The sequence below is a fragment of the Calypte anna genome, chromosome 2 (assembly GCF_003957555.1).
Source record: "Calypte anna isolate BGI_N300 chromosome 2, bCalAnn1_v1.p, whole genome shotgun sequence".
Lineage (NCBI taxonomy): Eukaryota > Metazoa > Chordata > Aves > Apodiformes > Trochilidae > Calypte > Calypte anna.
The window spans coordinates 55,649,132-55,676,552 of record NC_044245.1 but is presented as its reverse complement, the minus strand read 5'-3'; the positions used below and the strand labels follow the sequence as shown (position 1 = coordinate 55,676,552).

The 27,421-nt window shown below is 37.5% G+C and overlaps 1 protein-coding gene across 1 annotated transcript; it reads right to left on the bottom strand.

Moving 5' to 3' along the window:
* Positions 1–321: 321 nt before the first annotated feature.
* Positions 322–26,814, bottom strand: MRPL3 (mitochondrial ribosomal protein L3). The gene is made up of 10 exons (XM_008496005.2): positions 26,674–26,814; positions 24,526–24,704; positions 23,476–23,567; positions 22,582–22,680; positions 18,668–18,767; positions 17,699–17,759; positions 11,862–11,970; positions 9,185–9,262; positions 8,419–8,496; positions 322–913 (listed from the first exon to the last, which is right to left on the bottom strand). Exons 1-10 carry the CDS (start codon positions 26,766–26,768, stop codon positions 764–766), a joined length of 1,041 nt encoding a protein of 346 aa, XP_008494227.1. The 5' UTR covers positions 26,769–26,814; the 3' UTR covers positions 322–763.
* Positions 26,815–27,421: the final 607 nt, after the last annotated feature.

Genomic DNA, 27,421 nt, shown 5'->3' with positions numbered 1-27,421 from the left:
CATCTGACCTGTTTTCTTTGCAATAGCTCTCCTGTAACATCCTAAGAGTCCAACAGAGAGACAGCTGTAGATGTGGAGGTCTCTTCTCCAGAGATCATGCAAGGAATCCTCTGTGAAGTTCAGAACAAGCTGTCAGCAAAGGCAACAGTCTTAGTGCTGCTTTGTTACTAAACACTGCCAGAGCTCTCTGAACAGACAGACAGTGGTTGGCATCATCTAGCCTCTGGAAAATTCTTTGGGTTTCTGTTATGTTAAATTCAACACAATATTAAAGAAAAAGGAAACAAAGAGCTCTGGTGAAAAGAAGAAACAAGCTCATGCTGCTATTCATCAATACATTTTCCTGGTTTATTTTGTATTATTCTTCACAGATGTCAAAGAAGATCTGGAGGGTTTTTTGACTGATCAGAGATGGCCAGAATACTTTCCATAAAAGTGAAAGAGTTTGGGTAGCATTCAAAAAAATTAAATGCATCCATGTTCAAAACAACATTTTTTTTTCCAAAATACATAAACACAAGGCATAAGATTACTGAAAATAAATGGTTTGGTGCGCTTTATGGAACTGCCTCTTAGACTCACCCTGTTGCTTTAAATACAGGTTTGAAATCAACAGTGGTAAATCTTATTACCTGACTGAAATGGCAACATCTGAACTGTCCCAGTCAGCTGGCCAGACTGCAATTCATAGGTTTACTTATATATATCATTACAAAGTTCATGAAAATAACAAAAGTGTGTGCTTTCAAAATTGTGAAGTACATTATGCATATGTGACAGATGGATCTGTGAACTGGAACATCTCCTCATCATACAGGTCTTCTGGTAGTTTTTCATCTCCATCAGCAAAATATGTAGGGAATGGAGGGTTTTTATTGCAGTCCTTGTAAGAAGCCAAGTGGCTATCTCTGACCTAAAAAACAGGAGGGGCAAAGGTGGGGTTAATAAATCTTACAGAAGACTTTCAGACAGTGATACATTAGAAATTAAAGAAATAATTTTGCATGCATGAGAAAATAAAACAATAACAAAATTCACATGACACTAGTTTATCTGATTGAGTCCAGGTATAATCATCAGTTACATTAACACCAATATTTGTACCTGTAATTAAGAATTTTTTTTTAAAACTGAAAAACAAGAAAACAGAGAAAATATATCACTTGTGTGATAAGTTTATCATTACTGTGGCAGGATAAAATCCTATTCATTGCTCTTAATATGTTATTAAAATATTGTGTCTACTGTGTCTTGTTTAAACTACCTTTAGACTCCACAGGACTTATCTGCATGACACCAAGTTATATTATGCAGTGCATTCACCTCTTCAACAACCAGGACATGCTTTTGCATCTACAATACAAACTAATCATGACAACTAACTGTAAAGATATGTGCATGTGCTCTGGCTACTGCAGATCTATCCAGTGACTGCAGGGTTAAGCATCTAAAGTTCTTCAGTAGGACTGAGTAACAAGTTTGTTCAACAAGGGCCTTTAAGAAAGTTAATTCCCAAGAACGGTAGCACAAGAGAGAAATTACTTTATTGACCTCTCTACATGTGGAAAGATTTAAAATCTAGCCCCTGAAACTCCAATCTCTGAAGAAAATTAGTAGCTAGAATTATCAGCAAAAAGTAGTTCATCTGCAGTAGCAGATAAAAAGCTGGCATTTCTGAAGAAAAAAAAAAGAGGTTCAAATTCTTGAGTGATTAAATTTTATTTATAATTAAATTCTGGATTTCTATGTTGTTACATATGATCTCCCCCCTTAGCTATAAAGATCCTTTTCAGTCACTATACTCAAATGGATTTAAAAAAAAGTACAAGTAGATTAGACAAAATTTTAGTACAGAGAAGATAATTATTTTTTTGGTGGGCTTGCAAAGAACAAGAAGCTTGTTCTTATTTGGTTGGACAAAAACCTTATATAGGACAACTGTGACTTATACTAGAAATTGCCATATATACTAGAAACTGCCATAAAACAGTTTTATGCCCACTGACAGTTGTTCTGGCAGCACTTTATTTACCAGATTCATATCTGCTATTACTTGAGCCTTTCCTGAAGTCCATGAAGATTCCTACAGATGAAGCGCACAATAAATTTGACTGAAACTTCAGTTTCTAACAATATCATCTTTTTTTCTTTTTCCTTGAGGAAGTTTTAACAGTTTTTTAACTGCAGGCTGAAAGGCTCATCATATTGTACTGGTTACTTGTAAACTGCCACGCCTGACTATGGAAGTACCTGTAGTCCTGCCAGACAGCAATTCCATTACATATCCACATGCAATAAACTAGGCTGAGGTCCAAGTCAACATTTGCTGCACCAGTTCCAGCACCAGTGATTTCAGGGGAAGCATCATCAGGTGGCTTCAACAGTGCCATCTGAATTGCTGAGACAGAGAAGTTATCCTTCTCTTTCAATACGATGCTGCTGTTGGCTTTTTCCATATGAAAACATATTTTAATAACTTCACCACTTACCTATTGTTTCCCTTTCCCCTCTCTCTTTTACTCCCTAATCCTATTACACAGCATAAGCCTCCTCTGTCATAAGCAGTAACTCCCATGGTCTCTACACGAATTACAATAATATTAGGAAGATAAGAATAAATCCTTTTATTTCTGACAACTTGCTCATTTCATACATATCTTATTAAAATGTTTTTCATGTCTACTTTTTTGTTATTTTGGGTTATTTTCATCATGAAATAATATATGATGTTACATACAAGTTGTGTCAATACAAGCAGTTTTTTCCAGTTTCATCTGGAAAATGAAAGGTATTGAAATTGTTGTTTGTTTTGATGATGATGATGATGTCTTTTCTTGTAACAACTGCTTTGTGCAGGACTTAGGAGCAAGGCATGTGCTCTGAACTTAAGGCAAAGCACACAGTCTAACCTTAGTCCTGCATTAGTTTATCTAAACAAATGTAAGGTTTATGTTCAGCCTTAACATTGTATATTAAATATTACTGTCAAGTGGCATTTTGCAGCTAGTGCCTCTAATGTGATAAGGAGAATGTAAAAAAGTGATTTTAAGTTGCTTGTGAAACATTTTCAACAGAACATTGTAACTTTCAGAAGATTACAATACCATCTCATTTTGCCATTTCCAAACTCCTCAAAAGCTAGACAGGTCCCAGAAGCATTAGCCACATCTGATGATAAAATTATTTCCTTCTTATATGTTCCTTCTTTTGATTGTATGATTTACACTGTATTTCTTTTGACTGTTGAAAACTATTGCTCTTTTTCTATCTTCCTCTACATTCACTGCTTTCAAATGCAATTTAATTTATACTCCTGAAACACTATCTTAGATCATCACTACCAAACTGAATGAACATGCCTCTCTCACGTTCTCATCTCCAAAAATTGTTAGACAGATATTATTATTTTATTACTATTATTCCTATCGAGAGGAAGAACACAATTTCATTTTACAGCTGAAAGTTCTGATTAACAACTTAAAACATGGTGTGATTTATCCGTCTTCTCAAGAGAATTACTGAATGACTGCCCTTACGTTTCCAAAGGGTAGAGTATACCAAAAGATTTCCTGTTTATATTATCTTGAATTCCTGTCAAATATCACAATATTATAAAATGGTTAAATGGTATACAGCAAAAGCTACACTTGTCTGTATAAGCGTGTACACAGACAAGAAGCATGTGTGATCCAGCTCAGCTCTTCTTGGTCTCCCAGCAATCTTCTGAGAACATTCCAAATAAAGGAATAAGTTTTAATGTTCTGTGTTACTAAAACCCAGTGAATTTATCTCTCACCCACAGAAAGAATCAGCCTGAGAGCCCAACTGGTTATTACAATCTATAAAAGTGTACACTGCATAACTGCATATAACATAATCACTTGGCTTGCTCAACTTCTGTATTAATACTATTGTATGTTACAGTACACTATACTACACTACATAGAGGTGGCATATATAGTAGTGTATATACACTACAGTATATTCTCTGTGAAGTTTTTTATTATTAAGAATTTTATTTACTAAGAAAAATACCAGAGAAAGCTGGAATTAGATCTGGTTGGGATTTTTTCACTAAATCTTTAGAACAGCCATAAAGGGTTTTGCAGACAGTTAATAAACTGCACCTAAGTGTGTCCCATATATTGACCAGTAGTACTGGCAAGTGTGATACAAAATAAATAGGACACAAACCACTATAAACTTCTCTACAAAAAATACCCCAACAAAACCAATACAAGACCAGTTACAAGATCTGCCAGAATTTCTCCTTTCATAACCAAGTGATATGTTCAAAGTGACCAACACAATGTTTTAAGAAAATTAGTGTCCTAAAATTTGGACAAGTATAAAACATCAAAGACAAACTATAATATTCTGAATGATAATAAAGCATATTGCAGTAGCCCCTCCATTATGAAGCAATTACAAAACAAAACAAAAACCAACCAACCAACCAGCAAAAAAAACCCTAGTCCTGTGCTTCTCTTTTAAATGACAGAAGAGGTAACTTTCTGCTGAGATACCTGGGTGGGAAATCAAGAGCCACAAGTTTTCAAAAGTAAAAACTATTAGGTTTTTTTCCTGGAGGATCAACACCACTGACAGAAACTATAGGCCCTTTGAGGTAAGAAGATATATGAAGAGAAAAAAGCATTACCTGGAGTAGGCTATCTGGACAGTCATAACACTGTAATTTACAAATGCTTACTCTGCAATGTAACTTTTAACAGAAAAAAATCCACATATTCTAGCACACTGCTGAAGTTTCTTAATTTTATTGCACTTTGTCACTGAGAAAGAAATCTATGCTAAAGTAAGCTATTTTGATTAGTCTTCCAGTTGGCTAGAAATATTACTTATGTCAGTTATTTACCTACCTGTTTCATTGTACAATATCAAATGAAAACTGATCTCTAAACCAGAAATCCATCAATCCTAGAATTCTGCACTTCTAATCTGCTGGAAATTAAACTTGAGAAATGTAAGTGCTTCATCTCTGTCTGGATACAGTGCTGATGCACTAGGTTTCCAAAAATATATAACATACAAAATAAATGTGTGGTTTAAGGTGCACTGTGGTTCTAATGGTTACCAGGCAACATGGAGTGGGTACTAAACACAGCTGCCTCCCTCTTAGAGACAAAGTGTGATATTTCATTTTTTCAACTCAAAGACAGATGGATCCAAACCCCCTATATATCAGTCCTACCTAATTATAGGCAGGTATTAGTGGAAAGAACAGTAATTATGAATGCTAATAACTTCTCCCCTTACCTAAAGATCCATGCAAAGATTCAAAAATGTACATAAAGTTAAAATCTGCACACAAGAAAATATGCTGGAAGAAAGGCATAAGACAAGCTAAAAACGACACAGTTGAATGCAGTAAGTGTAAATGGAGAAAGAAAAAGCCAAAAAGTAAAGAACAACATGCCAAAAAGTATAGTTTTGCATGCTTTTTCAATTAAAGATTTCTCTACTCCTCAGAGCTTTATTTGAAAATATAACAGAAAAAATAATGTAATGAATATGTGCAATTCATAGGGCTTAATGGAAGAAAACAAAACCAGAATGGATTCACCAGCTCTAGGAACTGGAATTAACTGCTGCTGGCTACATTATTCCTCCCATTATCAAATATGTGAGTGGAGAAAATTTTAAAAAAAATCTATTTTTTAATAGTAATACCTACTAAAGTGGCTCCACCTCAAACAATGTTATTACTAAAAAGCCATGGAAGTCAGTTTCAGTTTGGAGCATTTAGATCAAGATCTTTCAAATATTACATGACACTAACCAAAGACCTCTAAGGGATAAAATCCCTCATTCTTTCCACAGATCCTCAGCCCTCATTAACGGAATAAGCATCTCAAATGTTCATGCCAAAAATGCATTCTTTAAGATACCTGGACTTCTAAACTGTAGATAGCTGTGACTTGAAACATTTTCAAATATGGGTAATTTACAGATACCATTACTACAGATTCTGTATCTTGTAGACTTTATGTGCAAGGAATAGTAAAACAGTCAGAAAAATGCCATTAGTTAATACTGATGGATTAAGTTAACCTGAGAAAAGAACAGTGGAGCCAATTTAATTTTCAGGTTTAGGATCAAGTTCCAATCATCATCCATGGTAAGTGAACTGAACAGAAATTATTCCTGGACACAGAGAGCATTTCAGTGGTATGCAGCAGACTGCCATGGTAATCAAAGCCCATTAACTTCTTTACATCCCATGTCAACATGGTTCTTTTACTGCATATCCTCAGATGGCTTGGCCCAGAAGCCTCCTGTTAACAGGCCGTAGACTGTGGAAGTACTATTGACTCAAGGACTTTTTTAAGCTGATAGCAGGACTAGTTTCAGAATAAAAGGAGTAAATCCAAAATGTTAAGGGGGATGCTCTCCAGCCTAGGTAAGAGTAATGTCTGAGTGAAAAGAAGAGAAAGTGAAAGAAAAAGGTGGAAGTGACCCAGTGATGACAGAAAGCACGTAACACTGGCACTGAATTGTTCTCAAAGCAGGAGTGTGCAGTGCCTGATGAGCAGGGGAACACTGATTTGTTAGAATGAGATCTTCAAGGTGCACGGAAGAATGTGTGGTATTAACACATAGCTTTGCTTTAGAAAACAGTTTATATTACAGTTTTTTAAACAATGTTTGTTTCCTTAACTCACTTAAAAGGAGATATTGAAGAATTACTCAGTCTAATTAGAACAAAATCTATGAGCTGGTAGAAATAAGCACTGTATCCTGAGTCTTAACGGCTTAAAAAATGTTGTATCCGTGCACATAAGACACAAGATATGTATGAGCAGTTGCCATTGAACCACGTAAGTGCAGATTTTAACAGCATGACTCAGAGAACAAGATGCACAACCTTTTGCAACAATTATCTTTTGCTTAAGTGTGCTATTAAGATCAAAGAATAAAGTTTGGGCATCAAACCTTATTTTTTTCAGCTACATTATGTTGCTTGACTACATACATTAAATTTGAAAAATAACATCCTACAACAGATTCACACTTAATCAAACCTCAGCAATCAGATTCATGGCTCGGGATTAGAAAAAATACCTAAAATACAGCTGAAGAAAAGCTCATTCTATCCCATATAAGGATGAAAAGTCGGTCAAACTATAGTCTTAGTTCAACATCACTGATGCCAGGCCCAGTAATTTTACTGAACTTACCCTGAAAACTACATCTCCTGGACATATGTTAACTGATTTTTGCCATTTTGGGAGAGAAATGTGTCACGCATTCTCCAGGCTTAGGCTGGATTACAAAGAAAGCAGTTTTGAGACACCTCACTCAAAAAAAGAGTTATTTTCATTGAGAAAAACACATCAATAAACTTCACTTTTCTATGTGCAGAACACCTATTCAAGAGCTGGGGTTGCTTTATTTAATGCTCGGTAATTGCGGAGTTCTCTGCAACTAGGAAATGTATAACAGACTCTGTATGCCCACAATAAAATGTGACAACATAATAAACTAGTTGAAAACATCCAAGCTTGATGAACTCTAACTTTGCAAGAACTGGATCATTTACAACCCCACAATACTTCTGAGGATTTTAAACTATATATCATATATACAGCTATATGTACAACACAATGTTTATAGTAATTCATAATAAAGATGTTTGATACTCTGTACTACATTATGTCAGAAAGGAAACAACTTCCAAGTAATTTGTGCTGGCAAATGTGTAGAATATGCCTAACTAGAAAAGTCTATTTTGAAAATAATCCTTGCTTTGATGTAGATTATTTACATTGTAAGAACAGAGATTCTTAACTGTTCCAGTTTTTCATAGACACCCTGAAACAATCTCCATAAACTTTGAAATTAATTCTATAGAATGTCACAGAAAATGGCACTGACACATTTATAATGACGGCAAAGAGAATTCACAGCAATACTGTGAACTCCAGCTGTCTCCTCCTGTATCCCAACTGTTCCTTGGAAAGGTAACCACTACCGTGTATGGGAAATGCTTTGAATGACCTTTAAAGTAGTGCTTGCTGTGTATTTCTGTTCATGAATACAACCCCTAAATAGTATTCTGGAAATCTCACCATCATCCTATTGTCTCAAGTTAGTAGTAAAAGTGGATAGACTTAGGCCTGAGATGATTACCACAGGGTTACAGTGACTGTGTTGGTTTATCATATGCTACATGGGTGCAAACCCCCAGTGCAAAGCTAAGAATGAGCTGCTTAAAGTAAGTGGTGACCCACTGCCCCTATTAATCACACTCTCACAGAACTGAACCTACTGTCCTTTATTTCAATACTATAAGACAGGTCTGAAGAAATAAACCAATGTTCTTCCATTTGTAAGGAAAGAATTGTAGAGAGCTTAGGAGGCACTAATACACCAGAAAGTTGAAACTAGCAAACATACCTTAACCAGACAATTTGTGTGGCCAGGTACAGATCCATTTACATAAATTATGTCATGTTTTGTGTTAATCCTCCACACCTAAGAAAGAGAAAAAAACAGACATTGTGCTAATTTTAGAGACTATTCCCAGTTTTACAAACAGCAGTCCAGCAAAACACACATGGATTAACTGGAGGTGGTACACTGGGAAAGAATAACGTTCTGCACAGGCCTAAACTTGCCACAGAATTCAGTCACATGCTTTCTGATATACACAGCTTTTTTTTTTAATGCAGGAGTCTATTAGATGGTTTTAAAGGGCTTCTGATCAGGCCACATTTACTAAGGCAGCTCTTTGTTCAGCATAACACCAACTAAAGCTCTCAAGTCTCTTTTTCCCTCTAACAGCAACAGCTGTTGAAAAAAATCACGTGACAAATTAAACCAAATACATTCACAAAGTGTTACTGCAATGATTTGTTGATTTCTTAATTCTATGAGGTACTCGACTGAACTCTCATGTTTTCTGTTCCCAAAAAATTACTTTTAGTTAACAGAGAGCAGCAGCACACTTTTGCAAATGAGAAGCTAATACTCTTTTTGTGCAAACTGCAGAAGTTGACTTCAGAGGCAGAGATTAGCAGGTGTAATAGCCCAGAAAGTGCTGCAGCTATGTAGCACCAGAACATCAGAATCTAGACAGAAACCATCATCTCCTTGTGCACATGAAAGTAAAGGACCACGATAATGCAACTTGCTTATGCATTATAGCATACTCAGAGCTCACCTTTAATCCATAGGATGTCCTGTAGATGTTACCCATTTTACCAGGCATTTTCTTTCCACGATAAACTTTGGAGGCTTTCTAGATGGAAAGTGAGCCAAAAAACTCATGTAATTGCAAAAGATAGACTTACAAACTCAAGAGGAGCACCAGAACAAGTATGCTGCATTTCCAATGTTGAAAACTCCTATTGACTCACATTTTAAATACCTTTGCATGTATTAATCTACAATTTATCTGAAATACTTGATGTCAATAATAAAATTGCTATAAATACTCTTGTATCAACAAAGGGACTCCAGCTTTGATTGATGCGTATAGATTAGGAGCAAAACCTGCACTCATCCCATAGTTTCATTTTTTGAAAATCAAGAACAGTTTTTTTCCTAAAACCCTTGTCAACACAAGACTCCCATGTACATCACAGACTGGAAATTTGCCTGAGCTACTTGTAGATACCTCTGTAGAGCTCCAGACCAGACCTACCCTTAGAAGGCTGCCAAAATGAAGATAAATCGTAACTTCTCCCCTCAGTCTAAATCCATGATTTTTATACTGATGTAAAACATTTTTAAGGCATCTATTCTTGAGAACAGAATTTTTAATTACATTCTCTGCTATTGCTTAGCTTTTGTATTCCATTTCTCTTTGGCTGGGTTTATCCTGGACAAAAAAGGTGGAAAAGAAAAGGCATGAATAAATGCAACAATTAATTTCCAGTTCTGTGGGGATTATCAAGGTATTTGTCTCTTTCCTGCACCACTCTGTTACTCAGTAATAATGTTTTATTTGTTTTGTTTAGTTTGGTTTTTGTGTTGTTGTTTTTTTTTTTAACTAATTTACTTCAGGAAATCAGTTGCAATGAAGTTCTAGGGACATGATTCTGTACTGAACAGCACAGGCCCTATGAGGAGAGGCTGAGAGAGCTGGGGCTGTTCAGCCTGGAGAAGAGGAGGCTCAGGGGAGACCTCATTGCTGTCTACAACTACCTGAAAGGAGGCTGTAGCAAGGTGGGAACTGGACTCTTTTCACAGACGACCTTCAACAAGACAAGAGGACACAATCTTAAGTTGTGCCAGGGGAGGTTTAGGTTAGATATTAGAAAGAATTTCTTCAAGGAGAGAGTGATTAGGCTATGGAATGGACTGCCCGGTGAGGTGGTAGATTCTCCGTCCCTGGAGACATTTAAAAACAGACTGGATGTGGCACTCAGTGCCATGGTCTAGCAACTGCTCCGGTGGGTCAAGGGTTGGACTAGATGATCTCTGAGGTCCCTTCCAACACGGCTAATTCTATGATTCTATGATTACACAAACATCTGAGATGGTCAACACTGGACTGGAAAATACAAATTGTTTTGCCACTATTGCGTTCTTTCACCTTATTTCCTTTTTACTATACTTATTTCCAGTACTCTTTCCCATTTTGTATATTTTGTAAAATTTATATCCAGCGTTACTACTTACGAAATTCTAATTTAAGGAAAAGAGGGATTTTTCTGTAATGATGAATACCATCTGCTGAAACAAAGTGTTCTGTGCTCAAATATTTTCATTCGTCAGTACTCAGAGAAAACAGTGCCAGGTGTAGAACTCATCTCCCAGTTGAAATGAAGGATTGTAAAACAGTACTGCATGCTTTTAGTCTCAATTTCTCTTAACTTCATTACCTGGGACCTTTATGCTTTTACTATTCTTCTGAACGTTATTAATCCTTTTTTAATTTTTAGTTTAATTTCCCTAAGAAAATCAGGTGATTCAGGTTCAGTTACTATAACTCACCTCCAGAAAAGCTAGGGTAGGGCTTTTTATATAGGTGTGTAGTGAGCGGACAAGGGGAAATAGTTTCAAACTTTAAGAGGGGAGATTTAGATTAGACATTAGGAAGAAATTCTTTCCTGTGAGGCTGGTGAGGCACTGGCCCAGGTTGCCCAAGGAAGTTGTGACTGGCCCCTCCCTGGAAGTGTTCAAGGCCAGGTTGGATGGGGCTCTGAGCAACCTGGTCTAGGGGAAGGTGTCCCTGCCCATGGCAGGGGGGTTGGAACTGGATGAATGTCCCTTCCACCCCTCGCCACTCTATGGTTTTATGATCCTATGACTCAGTTGGTCTTAGTTCTGTATAGCCAAGCTTAGTTTGGAAATCTTTCTGAAAGATTCCAAAGAGCTTTTAAACTGGTATTTATAGTTTGCAATTTAAAGATATTACTCTGTACTCTGCTTAAAAATGCTTTGAAGTCATCAAGATTCTTCGGGAATCAGAGTTCACTAAGCAGCTACAAAAGCCAGGCAAGGTGATAAAAGCAACTAAAGTTCCAAAGAATACAATATCTGCAGTATAAAATAACAGGTAAATCCTTTAAATGCTGTGCTAAAAGATTCTTAAAGCTGCCTTTGAAGCATAAAGAGTATTTCTCTTAACTATACTGCAAAATATTACAATTTGGTCAGTTAAAATATTTTTCCTCACATACCAGCAATATGGAATATTCATAAACCAAGGCATAAGAGAACAGATATCTACACTGCTCATTTTACACGTTCCTGAACTTCCTTTGAAACAACTGGGGTTCTCTGCTTCCATAGACTAGATGGCAACAGCTGGCTATTGTGAAATTGTTCATTTTTCAGAATGAGTTCCAAAAATATTCTGGAATATTTGAACAGAATATAAGAATCCTTACATTGGTAGATATTGCTCCGGGACGTCTGTGAGTTTTTGTCTGGCCATGGCTTGCAGGCTGACCTTTAAATCCCCACCTTTTCATAACACCTTGAAATCCTTTACCAATTCTGAAAAGAAAAGTAATTGAGAAGCAAACTTGGGTTAATCAGACAAAGTTCCTAGTAATAAATGCTCATGATCTTTTTACCTGTAGCAAAGTTCAGCAGAATATATATTTTTTATAAATATATTTGTATTTTATACCATGAACACATTCTAATACAATACTTAAAGGCTATTCTACAGAATAAGAAGTACTAGAAGATAGTCAAATAGGCAAAAAGACTAATATAAAACACTCCTTGATGTGATGGTTCTCAATACCTGTTATGGTAATGAAGCTTTCACCAAGTAGGCACCAGAACAAACAAACAAAAACAACTGAGAAAAAAGCAATAGCCACTGTATAAAAACACATACCAAAACTTAATGACAGGCCTCAAACATCAAGAATGGAAAGGGACTGTTGCTTAGACTGTTACAAAAACAAACCAAGGAACATTTTTTTTCTGAACTACAATGGACTCAACTCTTGAAAACTTCTTCATGATCTGCACTCATCTGACAAATAAAGTCTAAACCACAGTAACAAATATATTTTCAGAGTCCACAAATTAATCTTTGCAATACATGAAAGTATTACTGGCTTTGGGGTTCTCTGCTTACTGCAGGAACAAACTCAATAGGAAAAAATGCCCTACCACTGCACAAAAGAAAAGCAGATTAATGTGTGTGTTTACACTGTCATTGTTTCCAAAAGGAAAAGTCTGACCACAGGGTTTATGGCTGATTAACTCATTTAACAAGATCCTTTTCCTCCATTTACAGAAATCCTTTCTCTGCTAATGCAGTTCAAGATGTCAAGGTCCTATTAGTTCAAGCATTAGAACCTTCCAGAGAAACACAGGGAAATGGAACAGGGTATGAGCATGCATACAGGATGCTGTTTACATGGACTCAATGTTGCTGACTCCTCTGACCAGAAAAGCACAACCATTAAAAATTACAGAAAACTCACAAATGCCAAAAAAACCTCACAAACACTATTCTTTCATCTACTACTTGAATAACTGTCTGACTGCTGTCCTAGCAGCCTAGAGCAAGTCAAACTATCCCCAGATAGACTCCCTAAAGCCACAGGAATGTAAGAAAGCAAGGTTTGTGCAACCATGGGATCCATCTCTTGTCTTTCCCCTTCCTTGCTCAGAACCTGGTTGTCGACTCCAGTTAAATGTGACACAGAAGAAAGATATGTAATTGGCTGAAATAAAAATTATTAGTTAGAAAGCCCTGAAACTTCTTTCTTGCTCCTTTCCTACAAAACTAACTAAGGAAGTGTTAAAACTTGATTAAAGGAGTGATCTGCTCCTTTGGCTTGCCAGCTGGCCAGTTGTGCAAGTGGCTGCCACCAGCAAGAGAGTCCTTCCAGGCCAGCAGACAGTGGGGAAACATGGAGACCTGAAGAGGGTCAGAGCTATGTGAGAGAACTGAAAATACCTGTGGGAGGTAGGGCTAGGGTAACACAGGATCAGGAACACAAGACAAATCTAAAGAATGCAAGACTTTGTTACAACAGTTTCTCATTAATCATCTCATTTTAAAGGCTTGCAGTAATGAACTGTGATAGCTGTAAAAAAAGTCTTGAAAAATATGCTTTGAGAGTGTCTTTTTCTATGTCTGCTGATTGTCAGGAGATTAATAACATTAGAATACATAGCAGAAACTAAGCTACAGGATGACTCCTATCTATTTTGCCAAATGCTAATTTCTTCTTAGAAACTACATTTCAATGGCCACATTTTCCAAGTAGACTACTTCTAGCATCTCCAGCTGGAAGACAGAACTAGCAAACTCTCAAAAAATGACTGCAAGTGGTTAGTGTAACATGTACCTCTCCTGGAGCTACTCTTTTTTTGATGATGTGCATCACAATTTCATTTACTAAGAAATTTTAAATAATCCCTTATTTCCACACCCCCTCCCCCCCAAGTCCTAACTACTGACATCCCGCTACAACTTGTTCATACAAATCTGTGATATCTTTAAATAAAGACAACACAATTCTCGTTTAGAACAGAGTCAAACATGCATAAAAGGAGGTATAAGTCCAAAATCTCTTAATAGGCATACTACTAACAATTTCAGATATTTTCAAAAAACATTAAGGTTTGTCAAAGTGGGACCTTAAATGAGAACGTTAAACCAGAACCATATTTAAACAGAATCAATACCTAGATTACAGTCTGAGAGAATAAAAATCTGTGCAGTATGAGATATGATGATAAAAAACCTGTGTTGAAATAGAACATTTGTCATCCTACTTACACTGTTGCCATTATTTGCTAAGCTATCTTCAGCCTCTTGTATTACCTTGAATCTAGACCTATGTGTTTTTGTTCCCTCAACTGTAGCATTAAGTACCGTATTGAACAAAAAAAACCCGCACAAGATCTTTTCTTATTAGACTCGATATGTATAATATCACTGGTCTTAAATACGTGGATTTTAGTCACCTATTCTTACTTAGCTTCACTGAAGCATGATTACCTGAGTCCCAGAAAGGAATCACAGGCAGAAATGATGATATACAAAACTAAGCCACACAAATGTTAAATGAAACGAACCTCTCTGCAGAATTAGGAGTTTAATTATACATAGTTATTCTAGTCTCACCTGCAGGAAAGCAGCTGTTCAGGTCAATCACTTAATTTTGTATGAAACCTCATTTTCTAGGTTTGATACAAGTAAAATGCCAGTACCTAATGAGCCAACTTTCTTTTAGAAGACTACTGGAATAAAGCACTCAATTAAGCAGCAATTCGCTGCTAATTTTTCAAACTTACCTAATTTAGAAAAATTTATTTAAATGCCTCAGAGGACAGGGATTCCAACTACTTATTCAAGTAATTTCAGACAAATGTAGTGCATACTTTCAGGCTCAGATTACACAGTTAACCCAGCAAAGCCTAAATAAACCATAAACACACTAGAATCACCATTTAATTTTGGCATACTTAAAACAAAACTATGGTTAGCTTTTTCTTTAGGGTGTCAAAACTTCTGATATTGCAAAGGTTTCCTGAAACATTAAGGAAAAAGGTTATGAAGGAGCAGAAAAAGGAGATGTAATACAATTCCATCTCCATAGAGCATTGAGCTACCAGTGTAATGCATGGTGCCACTTCTCCCCATCTACATGTTTTGGTCAGCCTGGTGCTAGTGCAGTTCACTCAGCTGATCAGGAAGCTGGGGAATGCAAGTGATTTAGGTGAAAGGAAACCCAGTAAAAATACAGGTACCTCACATTGAAATTTTCCTTCATGCAACTGGCATCAGCAAGAGAAGGTTGATGGGAACTCTGTGAGAGTGAGCACCACTTCCCCTTTGGGCAGCTGCCACTACTATGCCAGCTCAAAGGGGTGCCTCACAGACAGGCATCCTGTGAGAGGAGTTTCTGGACAGTGCCATGTATTTTAGTCCAAAGCATACAAGGCTAAAACAGACCACCAGGTCATAGGAATTCTGAAGTTTACTGCGGTCCTTAAAAGAGCTTTAAGCCTTTATACATTTTTTAAATACATCTCTGAAGCACTAAGGAAAACTCTTGTCGATAAAGACTGCTATAAAACTTAAGGATTGAGCTTTTAAATTGCTGAAAACAAGTACTGAGGAAAAAAATCAGCACTAAAGGAGACTGGCAGCCTGCAGATGCACTGCTTACAGTCAGTGCTCTAAAAGCTACTATTCATAGTGTGCTGACAAATGACAAGATTTCAGATTAAAACAAACTGCATACAACTTTAATTAAACCTCCTGTGAAACTGTTTTTCTTCACAGGGGTTTAAGTGAGTCAAAACATTTTCACTTCAAGAAAAACATTTGCAAGGAAAGTTTAAAAGCAGTCACAAAAAATCAACCATTCTATATTTGGGTAACCAAATCAAGATGCTAACCAAGACTTCTGAAATGTAGTCCAAGTTCTTTGTTCAAGCTATGATAAATAAGAAAAGCTTACTTATTTTTAAAGAGTTTATTTTTGACTAACAACTTGGCAGAAGAAAGCATACAAAATGATATCTTGCTCATCTGAATCATTAAGAGTTAGTAAAAAATTAAAATATCTTTTATATTCCACTATATTATCTCCTCATTGAGGTGACATTAGTTTCCATTCTTTCCTTTTAAAAGTAATAATTAGAATTAATTGTGCACTTAGCACAGTAGTAAAATACAGTAGTATGTTTCACCTGTATGACTTCAAACATTGAACCCTTTGGTGTTTCCTACAATAAAACAAAATTAGTGACAATCTAAAAAATGTAAAGTGTATGTTAATGTAAAAATATTTCTAAAAAACTTACTAGCATTGATAACAATCAGGAATAAAAAATGGAATTTGCATGAGGAAGGAGAGGAATACTGAAATAAAAGAATGGATTAAATGAAAATTACCATGAATCTAGGCTATTTTTAATGTGCTAGTATTTCAAATACATATTGCAAGATACAAATCAACACCATGTGTTACTGATTGGCAAAATACAAATCAATACCCTGTGGCTGCCTACCAATTACCAATCTCTTTTACATTGCCAAAGAAAACCCTCCTTCCTTGGTTCTTGAAATACTTCTAGAAAAGAAAAGCTTTTCACATTAACAAAGCATGATGCCTCATCTACATGGAATAACTGTCCCTAATAACACTGTGCTTTGCTTTGCAAGCAGACTATTGTCTCTTACTGTGCTGTTCACTGAACAGAATTTATAAGCAGAATGAAAAATGTACCACATCAAGGCATTACATAAGGAAGTTTGACGTTAAAAATACTAATTCCAGGCAATTCCTCAACCTCCTTTGCGCAACAGGATGTTCTCACAGGTGCAGTCAGGTGTAGCTATATTAGAACTTACTTGTTGGCTGTACTGATATGGTCAGTTTTCCCATATATACAAAGCCCTATGAATAATATTAGACATTTATAAGTATTACACTTATGTGAGACAATTACAATGGATGATATTTCAATAACACAACACAACAAAAATACACTTCACTGAAATACAGAGACAGGAGAGATAGGGCAGATGTAACAGAAGAGGCATGACTAGCTTTTACTGAAAGATACCTGTTTTTCTTTTGACACCCTTACAATTGGAACTCTAAACTGGCATTCATAGTAGTCTGAGAAGAAATCATTCTTCCCATGTAAAAGTAAAAGATCATTAGCCACTGCTGGGCATATTCAAGATGAGACTGAATATGAGAGAAAACAAAAAAATTAATGTGACAGCTCTTTTGTCTTGCTAAATATATTAATTATCTTTTTGCTTTTCTTTTGGTCCACAAGATATATCTTTTTGCTCTCATCACCACATCAAAATGTAGTAGCCTTTCTGGGCATTGATGTCTTCCTGCATTTATTCTGCTCCCTTCTGCATCCTATAGATGCTGGATTACAGACCTCTTAACCCATCCTAAGCTTGAGCACCTCTTTCTCAAGCTGTTTGTCAAAGCCCTTCCATGCTAATCATGTATCTGTGACAGATAATACATGCAGAACTATAGTCCTAATACTATTACTTACTTACTGTGTTCAAAAACAAAAGTAAGCCTCAGCAAACCTATTTTGGTATTTTTGACCCAATGGCTGAGCAGACTTCTATTCCTGCCACTATCCTTGCAGCTGTATTTCAGTTTTTGTGAGCCATGAAGTCAAGCCAAAGAAGAGGGTGGGTGGAAATTCAACCAGTTTATCTTAAAGATGAATTGTAAACGTGAAATCATTAGGAACCTACGTTTTTGCAGTAACGTCCACGAACTGCCCTGGGCGGAAGTGAGCAGCATACAAAGGAGTACCTTGAAAAGAAGAGGAAAGATCAGGTTCACCCAAGTGCAGAAATCCCCAAAATAGACACCCTGCAAAATCAGTGTATTGAAAGCTTGCAATCCTGCTTTCTGTCAACTTTTTGCTCCCATTTATCAGTCCAGACCTCCTTTTCATGTCAGATTTGATTTTTATCAGGTACCACATGGTTTTAAAAAGGTCTTGCAAAAAACTTCCCTAATGGAAAATACAGATGCATCAGAATTTCCTACTCTGCCTAATTCTTGGAAAAAAACTTCAATTATTAAAAAAGAACAAAATGAAAGCAACCTAAATACACTAGCGAATAAAACCTTAGATCATAACTTTTTAATTAAATTTCCAAAATTCTAATACTGATTTTTAAAATATCATTTTAACAAACAGTCTCATTAATGTGCATTTATTTTCTGCAAGACCAGAAAAACATGTCATATATCTGACAGCCAGCAGTCTTACTTCTGAATGAAGCAAGAAGAAACAAATTTCAAACTGCTATTTTAGGCTCCTGAGAAATGTTACCACAAAATTCTAGGTGTCCCTTCATAAGAAAAATAAGAGAACTTCCCGTAAATACATTCATATTTAATCCCAATAAATGACTCAAGGTTACAGACATTTATTTCCTAATTCAATGTTAATATCAGCTAGTTTGTATCAGTTACTTTTCAATCAATGGAAACAAAGTATCCAGGAAAAATTCTACTTTTAGACACCCAAAAAGTAAATCCCATTTTCTAGTTTTCCCTAAGAAAAAAGACTGTGCTCTATTACAAAGAAAGAAGAATTCAGAGATTTCCATACAAAACAAAAATGAAATACATATAATAATTTGGCTTAGGTCTAAAACCAGCAGGTGTTAAATGATTATATATATATTATTCAGTAGTACAAAGATTACCTGGTTTAATTAATGCATCATCTGTTACATTAAATGTTGAAACTTTCTGCTTCCGAGGTACTCCAGCTTCTCTAAAAATTTCCATTAGAGCCTCTGATTTCTGTGACAAAGAGCACCAAAAAAGAAGTGATCTTAACATACCTAAGGAGCAGGCTAACACAGAAAATGATTATAGACTGTGAGCACCACTCAGAGAAACAGGTATATCATGCTATGCTTTTGAGACTAGCACTTTATTTAAAATGGAAACTTCTCTGTCTGCGTTTTATTTTCTGTTAAGTAGTTACCCTACAGATGCACCATCTAAACAGGAGAAATATGAATATTTCTAAGATCAGAAAAGGGAAACCAATCATATTTACATAATTTACAGAATATATATTACTCCTTTTTCATTACTTTCAAAGAGTTTTGCAGTAATTTTAAAGCATTTTCCCTTTTTAAAAGCGTCTAATGATTTAATTCCACACCACTGTAAACATCATTTATTTGATATAATTAAGCAGACACAGAGAAACAAAGCCTGGTCTTGCAGAAACCTGTAGAAACACTAATACTTGCCCCAGAAGAGAATCTAGAGTCTCTGGACAATAACAACAAAAAAGATATATGAAGAATAAGTTTAGGATTAATGTATTTCTACAATATACCAAGCACGCTCAGTGTCAAACCACTGCTGACTCAGGTACTTTAAAATTGTTCTCACTGTTTTAAATAAGACAAATCATAGAAGAGCTGAGCACTGAGATTATGCCAAGCAATGGGAACAGTGAGGCAGGAAAACTTTGGCCATAGGAAAAAAGCAATGCAGATAATTTTCCTTCAAATGAGCTCTCCTAGAAAGCAATTTAAGCACCTGACAATACCGTCACACTTAGTTACATCTCTGAGGTTCATTTTGCAGAAGTTCTGTGCACTAGTCCTCTTTTTCCCCAGAATTCTTTCGTGTATTTTAAGACTAAATAATGTGAGTTATCTTAAAGTTGTTACTTTAATTTATTTTGAGAATCTGCATGCTGCCCTTCGTTTTGTTGTTGCAAAACTATTAAATATTGTTAGGAGAACACTGTTTTGAGATGAATTAACGAGCTAGGTGCTAAGGATCTCTGCTTGAGACACAAAACAGAAATTTTAACTTTAGGAATCTGTTCTCAATTGAGAGAAAAGTGTGGATACAAGCTCTTTGAGAATTAGAGTTTTTTTTTTAATAATTTGTTAACTTGAGTTAATGGCACAAAACACTTCAAATACCATTGCTGGTTTGGTGTTTGGTTTGTTGTTTTTTTTTTAAATAAAAACTTGACTAAATACAAACTTCTTCTGTCACAAAAAATAACCAAAACCAATGCAAAAATAGAGGACAACTTAACTGCAGTACCATACATTAGAATTAAAAATTAAGAAATCCCCTTTCTATTGAACGCCTGCGTTTCAACCCTTTCATTCCACTGTTATGCAAAACTGCCTTCTGAGCTGCCATCGAGGGGAGCGCTGTGCTCAGCCTGGGTGCCTGGAAAGAGCTGAAGCACAGGGAAGGAAAAGAAAGGGTAAAAATCGGTTACAGCCCGAGTCCTACTGCAGCCTTCACTGCTGTACTTCAACTTGAAGTTTTCTTCAAACAATTAAGTCGGAGAGCTGTATTTCTAAAAACAAAAACAAAAAAACCCCAAAACCAAGCAAACAGACCACAACCACTGCAGCCTTAACAAAGCTTTCCTAAGCAGCAATATTTTCCTGTTTTTAAAAAGACCAACAGTATCTTCCAATATGATAGGAAAATGATCGATGTGCCCCCACTTAAAGGAAGCATACAAAATATTTTTGTCAAGGAACCCTTAGATCACTGACAGTATTGTATGTCTGAGAACAATTCTGCATTAAAAATCATGAAATACCTGTTCACTTGATATGGACTGAGATAAATCAAGTTAAAAAGGAAAAAAAAAAATCCTGCTAAAAATGCAATACCCCTTACCATTTTTTAAGCACTTCAATACTCAAAAGAAATACATGGAACTCTTTGTTAGTAAAATTACTGAGAGAATAATTAGATTGAATTTATTAAAAATCAGTATCTGTGAGGACTCTGAGGAGACAGATGTTCCTATGAGGAATTAACAGCAGATAAACTGCTTATGATAACACAATACAGCATCATTCAGCTTTCTTTTAATTCTCACATTCAGATGCTTCAAAGACAAGAAACACATAAAAAGATAAACATAGGAGAGCTTGATTCAAACCTGCAGCTAGGCTACAGAAAGAAATGATTTATTAGTAGCCTAACAAATAAAATTGCACAGAATCAGCATACTGAATTCTTTTTTGGAAATCATCTAGTGTATACAATGATGGTAACAACAACAATAATACGAGAGATCTCACAGGCCAGGTCCTTACCACCGATTGGTTATAAGGGTATTTGATTTATTTCTTTATTAAAATGAGCCTAATTTCAACCAAATCAATAGGAGCTAACTTGGAAAAAGTTATGTCCCAGAGAGTCTTCAGCTAAACTCAACTACTAAAAAATCCTTGAGTTGACTTTTTAGGTAGTTCAGCTTTTCTTAGCTCATGAGAGCTGTTTAAATAGAAATTCTCTATATACCTCCTTGCTTCCTGAATATTTTTACTCTGACAACAAATTGAATCACTGATGCTATCTTTATGAAAAGATCAGCTGTAAGGAATCTAATATGCATAATGCAACTTGAAAATTATTCATATGATTCTTGCATGAAAAAAAAAAAGCTGTAACTTCTCCAGAAAAAAATCAATACCCGTGAAGTGGAAATGGACTAAAGTGACATGAAAGGTAACTGAGAAGTACAAATAATGATGCAGAAATGTGGCATAAACCCACTGAATAAAAGATACCTTAAAAGATAAGCCTGTTCAAAATCAGCTAAATGTACTACAAAAGCCAGCAGATTTATCAACTGAAAAAAGCTCCTTCTTCCCTTACCCCCACTAAAGCAAGGACAGGTATAACTCATTAAATCTGAGGCTCTGGGACAACTTTTTGTTTGAAAATAGGAAATATATGTCCTCTAAAAGCCATAACCATGAACTCAGATAAGTCATCACGAGCCCTATTTTTTTCCCCTTCCTAAATAAAAAAAACGAGTGCCAGGATACATCAGAGCAGTGAAGTGTTAAAGCAATAATGGATCATAGAAACTGCAATCCTTTGAGGGAAAGCTTCATTCCTGCTTTGATCTATAATTCAATTTTCCTCCTCAGGAATGACAGCTCTGCTAGACAACATTAGCCACTGCAGGTGCCTGGGAATTCCACATCAGGTATTTGGGGTGTCTAAACAAGTGATTTGTTTTGATATCACTTTTGACATGCTATCATCACAAAGTTATCTTCCGGGAAATTTAAGTCTTAAAACTTACTCATCAGTAAAGCTATATGCAAATTAAATGGTCTCAACAGACCTATAGAAAAATTACAACTAAAGTTAATAAAATAGCAGGAGTGAAGCTAGAGAACAAAGTCTTCTAGAGCAAATGATACAGCTGGGTAAGTTTACAAAAGGCCATTAAAGCATGTATCTCACAGTTTTCATCTGGTATTGCCACCCCCACAGACATGGTGAACATGTTTCTACACTAATGACCCTCCAGACTCTTCCATCAGCAAGGGACACTGCACATCCCAGGAGCTTCCTACACCCACAGCCTTCCTAAAGAATCAAGACACAAAATGTTCAAAAAGTTTTCCTTGCTGTTTTCCCAACCAAGAACTGACACTAGCATGAAGGAAATAAGCGAGGGTGAACAGACAAATGATGATTTCCAAAGCATGTCTGCCTATTCCTCTTTTGGAGAAGTCTACCTATGCCGCTTTTGTACCACAATCACAACAGAAAACTATTCTAACAGAAACATCCAAAACGATTCACTTACATAAAAAGGAGATCCATTTTTGCCTCCAACAAGTAGCTGAGATGTTTTTCCGCCCGACTCCTCCTTTGAAATGTATTTTAAAACATGACAATCTTGCACCTTAAGAAAAACAGTGTTTATTTGCACATAAGCAGATGTTTACACTTTTGAGATGGTGGTAAGAGATATATAAAACAGGCGAGAGCAAGACAGTGTCCTTTTCATTTGTATCTGTGTAACAGGAGATACAATATACAAGTACAGGAGTCTGTTACCTTTTTACCATAGGCAGTATTTTTCCAATCAATTAAAGGCTTATTTTAATAAAAGAAAAAATTAATAGAATGCAAACTGTATTGTCATATATGCTCTAAAAATCAAATCAACTGTTATAGTAATATTTTGCTTGCAATATCTGCAAAATGCCTACTGTCGGCAGCTGCAAAGCATACAACAGCCCACATTTTAGACTCCTGCTCCTTTGTCCTGTACAGCTGATGTCCCTCACAGCCCTGGATCACAGAATAGCTGCCCAAGAATATGAAGCAGCAGCTTTAGGGCTGCAAAGGCTCAGAAACAAAGGCAAAACTCATCCCAAAGTGCCTGCAGGTGGCAAATTAAATAAGGTGAAGTGGGGTAACTAACCCCAGCTCTCTGTTGCCCTTCACCTTCTCTCACCTGGGTATGCACAGCTCTACAGCACTTGGAATGGCTGTAGCAGAAGGCAGACTGCTCCCAGAAACTTCAGGATATAAACAGAACAGGCATGGTGCACTATGCTGGGTTGAAAGAAATCTTTCCTTTCTTTAGGGATTTCCTACTCTACACATGTGATAAGTTTCACTTTTGCCTGAACCTTCTGGTTAACAACCTGAATACAGTTTAGAAGATTAAATCAGTCATAACTTATTTTACCTTAAGTAGTGTGACAGCATGTTTTTTTCCTGACTTGGTCCATATTGGCATCATTCCCAGTTTTACTGCAACAACACCAACTCTGATGGAATCTGTAATTCCAAACAAAACATGGATGCAACTCCACACTTAATATTTGAAAAAGACCACCTCAGAGCCAGTAAAGTCCCACCAACTCTGATCTTTCCTAAGGAGCTGAAGGAGAGAAAATATTGCTGACTCCCTGCAGGTAGGCTAGGAATAACCTGTTCATGGTTTTTAATCTTACTGGAAGTTCTATCTGTTCAACTTGTGTTTGATAGAACACGAAAACTAGTTCCCCATTAAGATTAAAACAACCAATGCTTCAGACTCATTTTTGTTAGAAAATACAACTCCCATGCAGAATACCAGAGCCAAACTAACTATTGAAAAGTTTACTGTAGGAGGTTCCTCCCACCCCAAACTTTTGCATAATTTTGTCACTGCAACTGTACAGCAAAGGCAACCTGTCAAGTCCGGCATCTGACTATCTATGGCACGAAAACCAGAACATTTAAGATAAAGATTAAATGCTTTAAAGTTTGTAAGCTGTCAGGTGGTTGTTTGTATTAGTGTTCTAGTCTACAGGAGTTTGGAATCACTGAATGGGAGTGGACTATATTATATACAACACTTTTTCTTCAGAGTCTAGGAATTTTCAGGTTCATGTACTTTATATTCTATATAGAGTATAGAATAGGGAGTCTATTTTGATGAATTCTTAGGGTTTTTTATCTTGTCATTGTGCAGCAGTGGGACTGGCCAAGTGTTGATCTGGACTAAAACCAAAGCTCTTAATACCCTGTAACTATTTTAAATGCTGTTTTGAGAAATAATATATTACATTTACGTATTTGAGAGATGTATTTGAGAGATGTATTTGAGAGATGTATTTGAGAGATGTATTGGATAATTGAGATAAAAGCAAAAAGGACTCTACAAGACACAATCCTGATGTTACTGAATGCAACAACACAATGTTGATAAACTCAGCATGAGTTTGGTATTTCAGAAAAGATTCTCTCTCACCTGGTTTCCACTCATTCAGTGGCCACGGCTCATCTTTCAGAGGGCAGAGCTTGCTGGCTGTCTGAGCTTTGTATTCCTCTGCAGTTACCTTCTTGAGGAACTCCACATTCTCTTCAGAAAGATGTTCATCCCAATACACTGTACTCTTAACGTGCCTGACTACAAAGCCCAGCTGCCCCCTTTCCATAGGTGGGAAAAAGTGTCATCAGTTCAGATAATGTCTCATAACACATATGCTCATAATGTAATACATAACTATATACAAATATATAAGTATGTAATACAGTATTCAGTCATAAAGATCAAAATTATGCTAGCTAACTATTCAAGCACCATCACTCAGGGTTGTCCAACCTTGAACCAACACCACCTAATTATTTGTCATGCTCTCATATAACTTTTAAAGTATTCTAAAACACACCAAAAGAGAGCAAGCAACAACTCAAACAAAAAAACCCCACTCCTGTGATTAAAAAAGAACTGGATCCATGAATGAAGACATAGCAATGAGTGTTTTTCACTTGAACTTCAGCAAGGCTTTCAACACAATCTCCTGTGGCATCCTTTTGAAACTGAGATGACACAGTACAGACAGGTGGGCAATCAGATGGGCACTGAAAGAGTCACGGTTAATGGTCTGCAGTCTCTCAGAAGGCAGGTCACCAGCTGAGTCTCTCAAGAGTTTATTCTGGGACTTGTCCTGTTCAGTGTTTTGATCAGTGACATATAAGAAGGGATGAGTACACCCTTCTTAGGTCTGTGAATAAAACTTAAAGGAGAAGTTGGTAATGCTCAAGGGTGTCATGCTATCAGAGGTACAAGCCAGTAAGGACCCCAAAGAAGTTCATAAAGGAGAAACGAAAAGTCCCAAGCCTGGGATGGAACAACCTCTGGCAAAAGTACAGGCCGTGGCTGCAGCAGAGCTGCTCACCAGTCAATCAAAGGACCTTGGGCGGAGTGTGGTGTGTGGGACAAAACAGTAATAAAGGAGCCAAGAGGCTCCTGATAGCAGTGAAGACTAACAGCAGCCTGGGGGGGTATCAACAGAAGTAGGGCCAGAGGTCAGGGAAGGCAGTTATCAGCCTTTCTTTATCACTCCTAGTAGATCACATCTGCCATACTAAATCATTTCGGGTCCTCAGTCCAATAAGAGACATTTTTAAATTAGTGAGTCCAGCAGCAGTACACAAAAATATAGGGACTGGAGCACTTGCCTTATGAGGATTGAGGTTATTGAGCTTGATACATAGGCTGGACTTGATCATCTCATAGATCTTTTCCAACCTCAGTAATTCTGTGATTCTATGATTCTCTTCAGTTTGGAGAAGAGCAGGTTTAGGGGGAGACCTGACAGCTGCTGGGCCATGTTCACCAAGGTGCATGCCAGGAGAATGAGAGCACTGGTGTAAAGAGAAGAAGGGGGCTCTGATTTGACATTAGGAAAAAATATTCAGTGAGGACAGTCATACAGGGTTCTCAAGGCCCATACAGACAGCCTCAACAACCTGGTCTGACCCCAGAGCTGGCCACACTGTGAGAAAGATTAGATGAGGAAGCTCCTCAGCTCCCTCCCAGCTCCGAAAACTCTCCGATTTCACATTCACTGCTAATCAGCTCAGTGTACTGCCATACTTTTTGTCAGGGCTACTACAGTTTGGATGTTTCTCAATCCTCTGCAAGCACAATGAGACGGAATATTTAACAATACAGTTAGTGAACACACGTGCTAGCTCTAACAGCAGGCCAAGGTGACTGGAAACCCAGCAGCTCAAATCGCTCACTGTGAAAGCAAAGAAGGTGCTTTGGCTGCAAATACTCATGCCCCGCCACGACTCCCACGCACCCTGGGGCTATTCCTGAGGCTCAAGTGCCTCAGCAGTAAACAGGGGCCCTACCACCACCCCTGCAGCTGCAAACTTTCCGGGCGCTGCCAACCGGCTGTACCAAGGCCTCCCCGAACGGTGCAGACCAGAGCTGCCACCGAGGCTTCCCGGAGGGGGAAGGGGCCGCCGAGGCGTCTCTCGCCTCAGGTCTATGGCAGGGGCCAAACTCTGGGCCCTCTCTGTCCCTGCCCGCCCGCCGCCCCACGACGCGCCCCTCCCCGCAGCAGCCCTCTCCTCTCCCCTTCCCTTCCCTCCCCTCTGCTACCTGTGGGCAGAAGCCCCCGCAGCCCAGAGGGTCCTACCCGGCGCTGCCGTCCACAGCCGCCCCCCCAGCCGGCCCAGCAGGCCCCAGCCCGCCATGCCCGGACCCTTGTCGGAGCGGCCGCCGGCTTCCGGCACCACCTGGTCCGACGCTGAAAACCTCTCGTGCTGCCTCGGAAAGAAAGTTCCGGGGTGAGGGGGAGAAGGCGCTTAACAAAATTTAACGCGGAAGCTCCCGAACCAGCCCAAAGACGTGGCAGTGAGTGTCATACGGCTGGTACCTCGGACTCTGGCATCAGTGAGATCTGCCTTGAGTCTGTATGCGGAATTAATTCACGGAATTAATTTTCCGAGCAGGACACCAGCGCAGCCAAGAGTGCATCGGGTAGATGAGCACATGTGTTGTGGCCCTCATGTTCCACTTCAGTTTCAGCAGAATTTATTTTTTTTTTTAAAGATATGTGACCGTTCAGTGTGGTCAGTTGAAGTCTCTCATTTCTTCCTGTCTTTTTTCTTGCATTTACTTCTTGCCCTTTTAAGCAGCAAACATGGAGTGTGTTCAGAAATGCATTTCTCAAGTTCACGGCCAGACTGATTCTCCCTCTCTGCAGCTGGTTGGTCACTTGGCACAGGGTCCACTCTGTCTTTTTGTTCCCTCCCTGGCATCCAGAACAGCAACACCCTTGTGGGATTGAATTTCAACATGAATTTCATGTAGATGTGTTTTCTAGTGGGTTCCATGGGTAGCTTGC

What these genes read in the sequence shown, in the direction of transcription:
- MRPL3 (XM_008496005.2), bottom strand. Translation starts at nt 26,768, where the DNA reads ATGGCGGGCTGGGGCCTGCTGGGCCGGCTGGGGGGGCGGCTGTGGACG. An exon ending in ACTGAATGAGTGGAAACCAG is followed by an intron (nt 23,568 to 24,525) that starts GTGAGAGAGAAT and finishes TTGGAATTACAG; the next exon opens with ATTCCATCAGAGTTGGTGTT. An exon ending in TGATGCATTAATTAAACCAG is followed by an intron (nt 17,760 to 18,667) that starts GTAATCTTTGTA and finishes CTTCTTTTCAAG; the next exon opens with GTACTCCTTTGTATGCTGCT.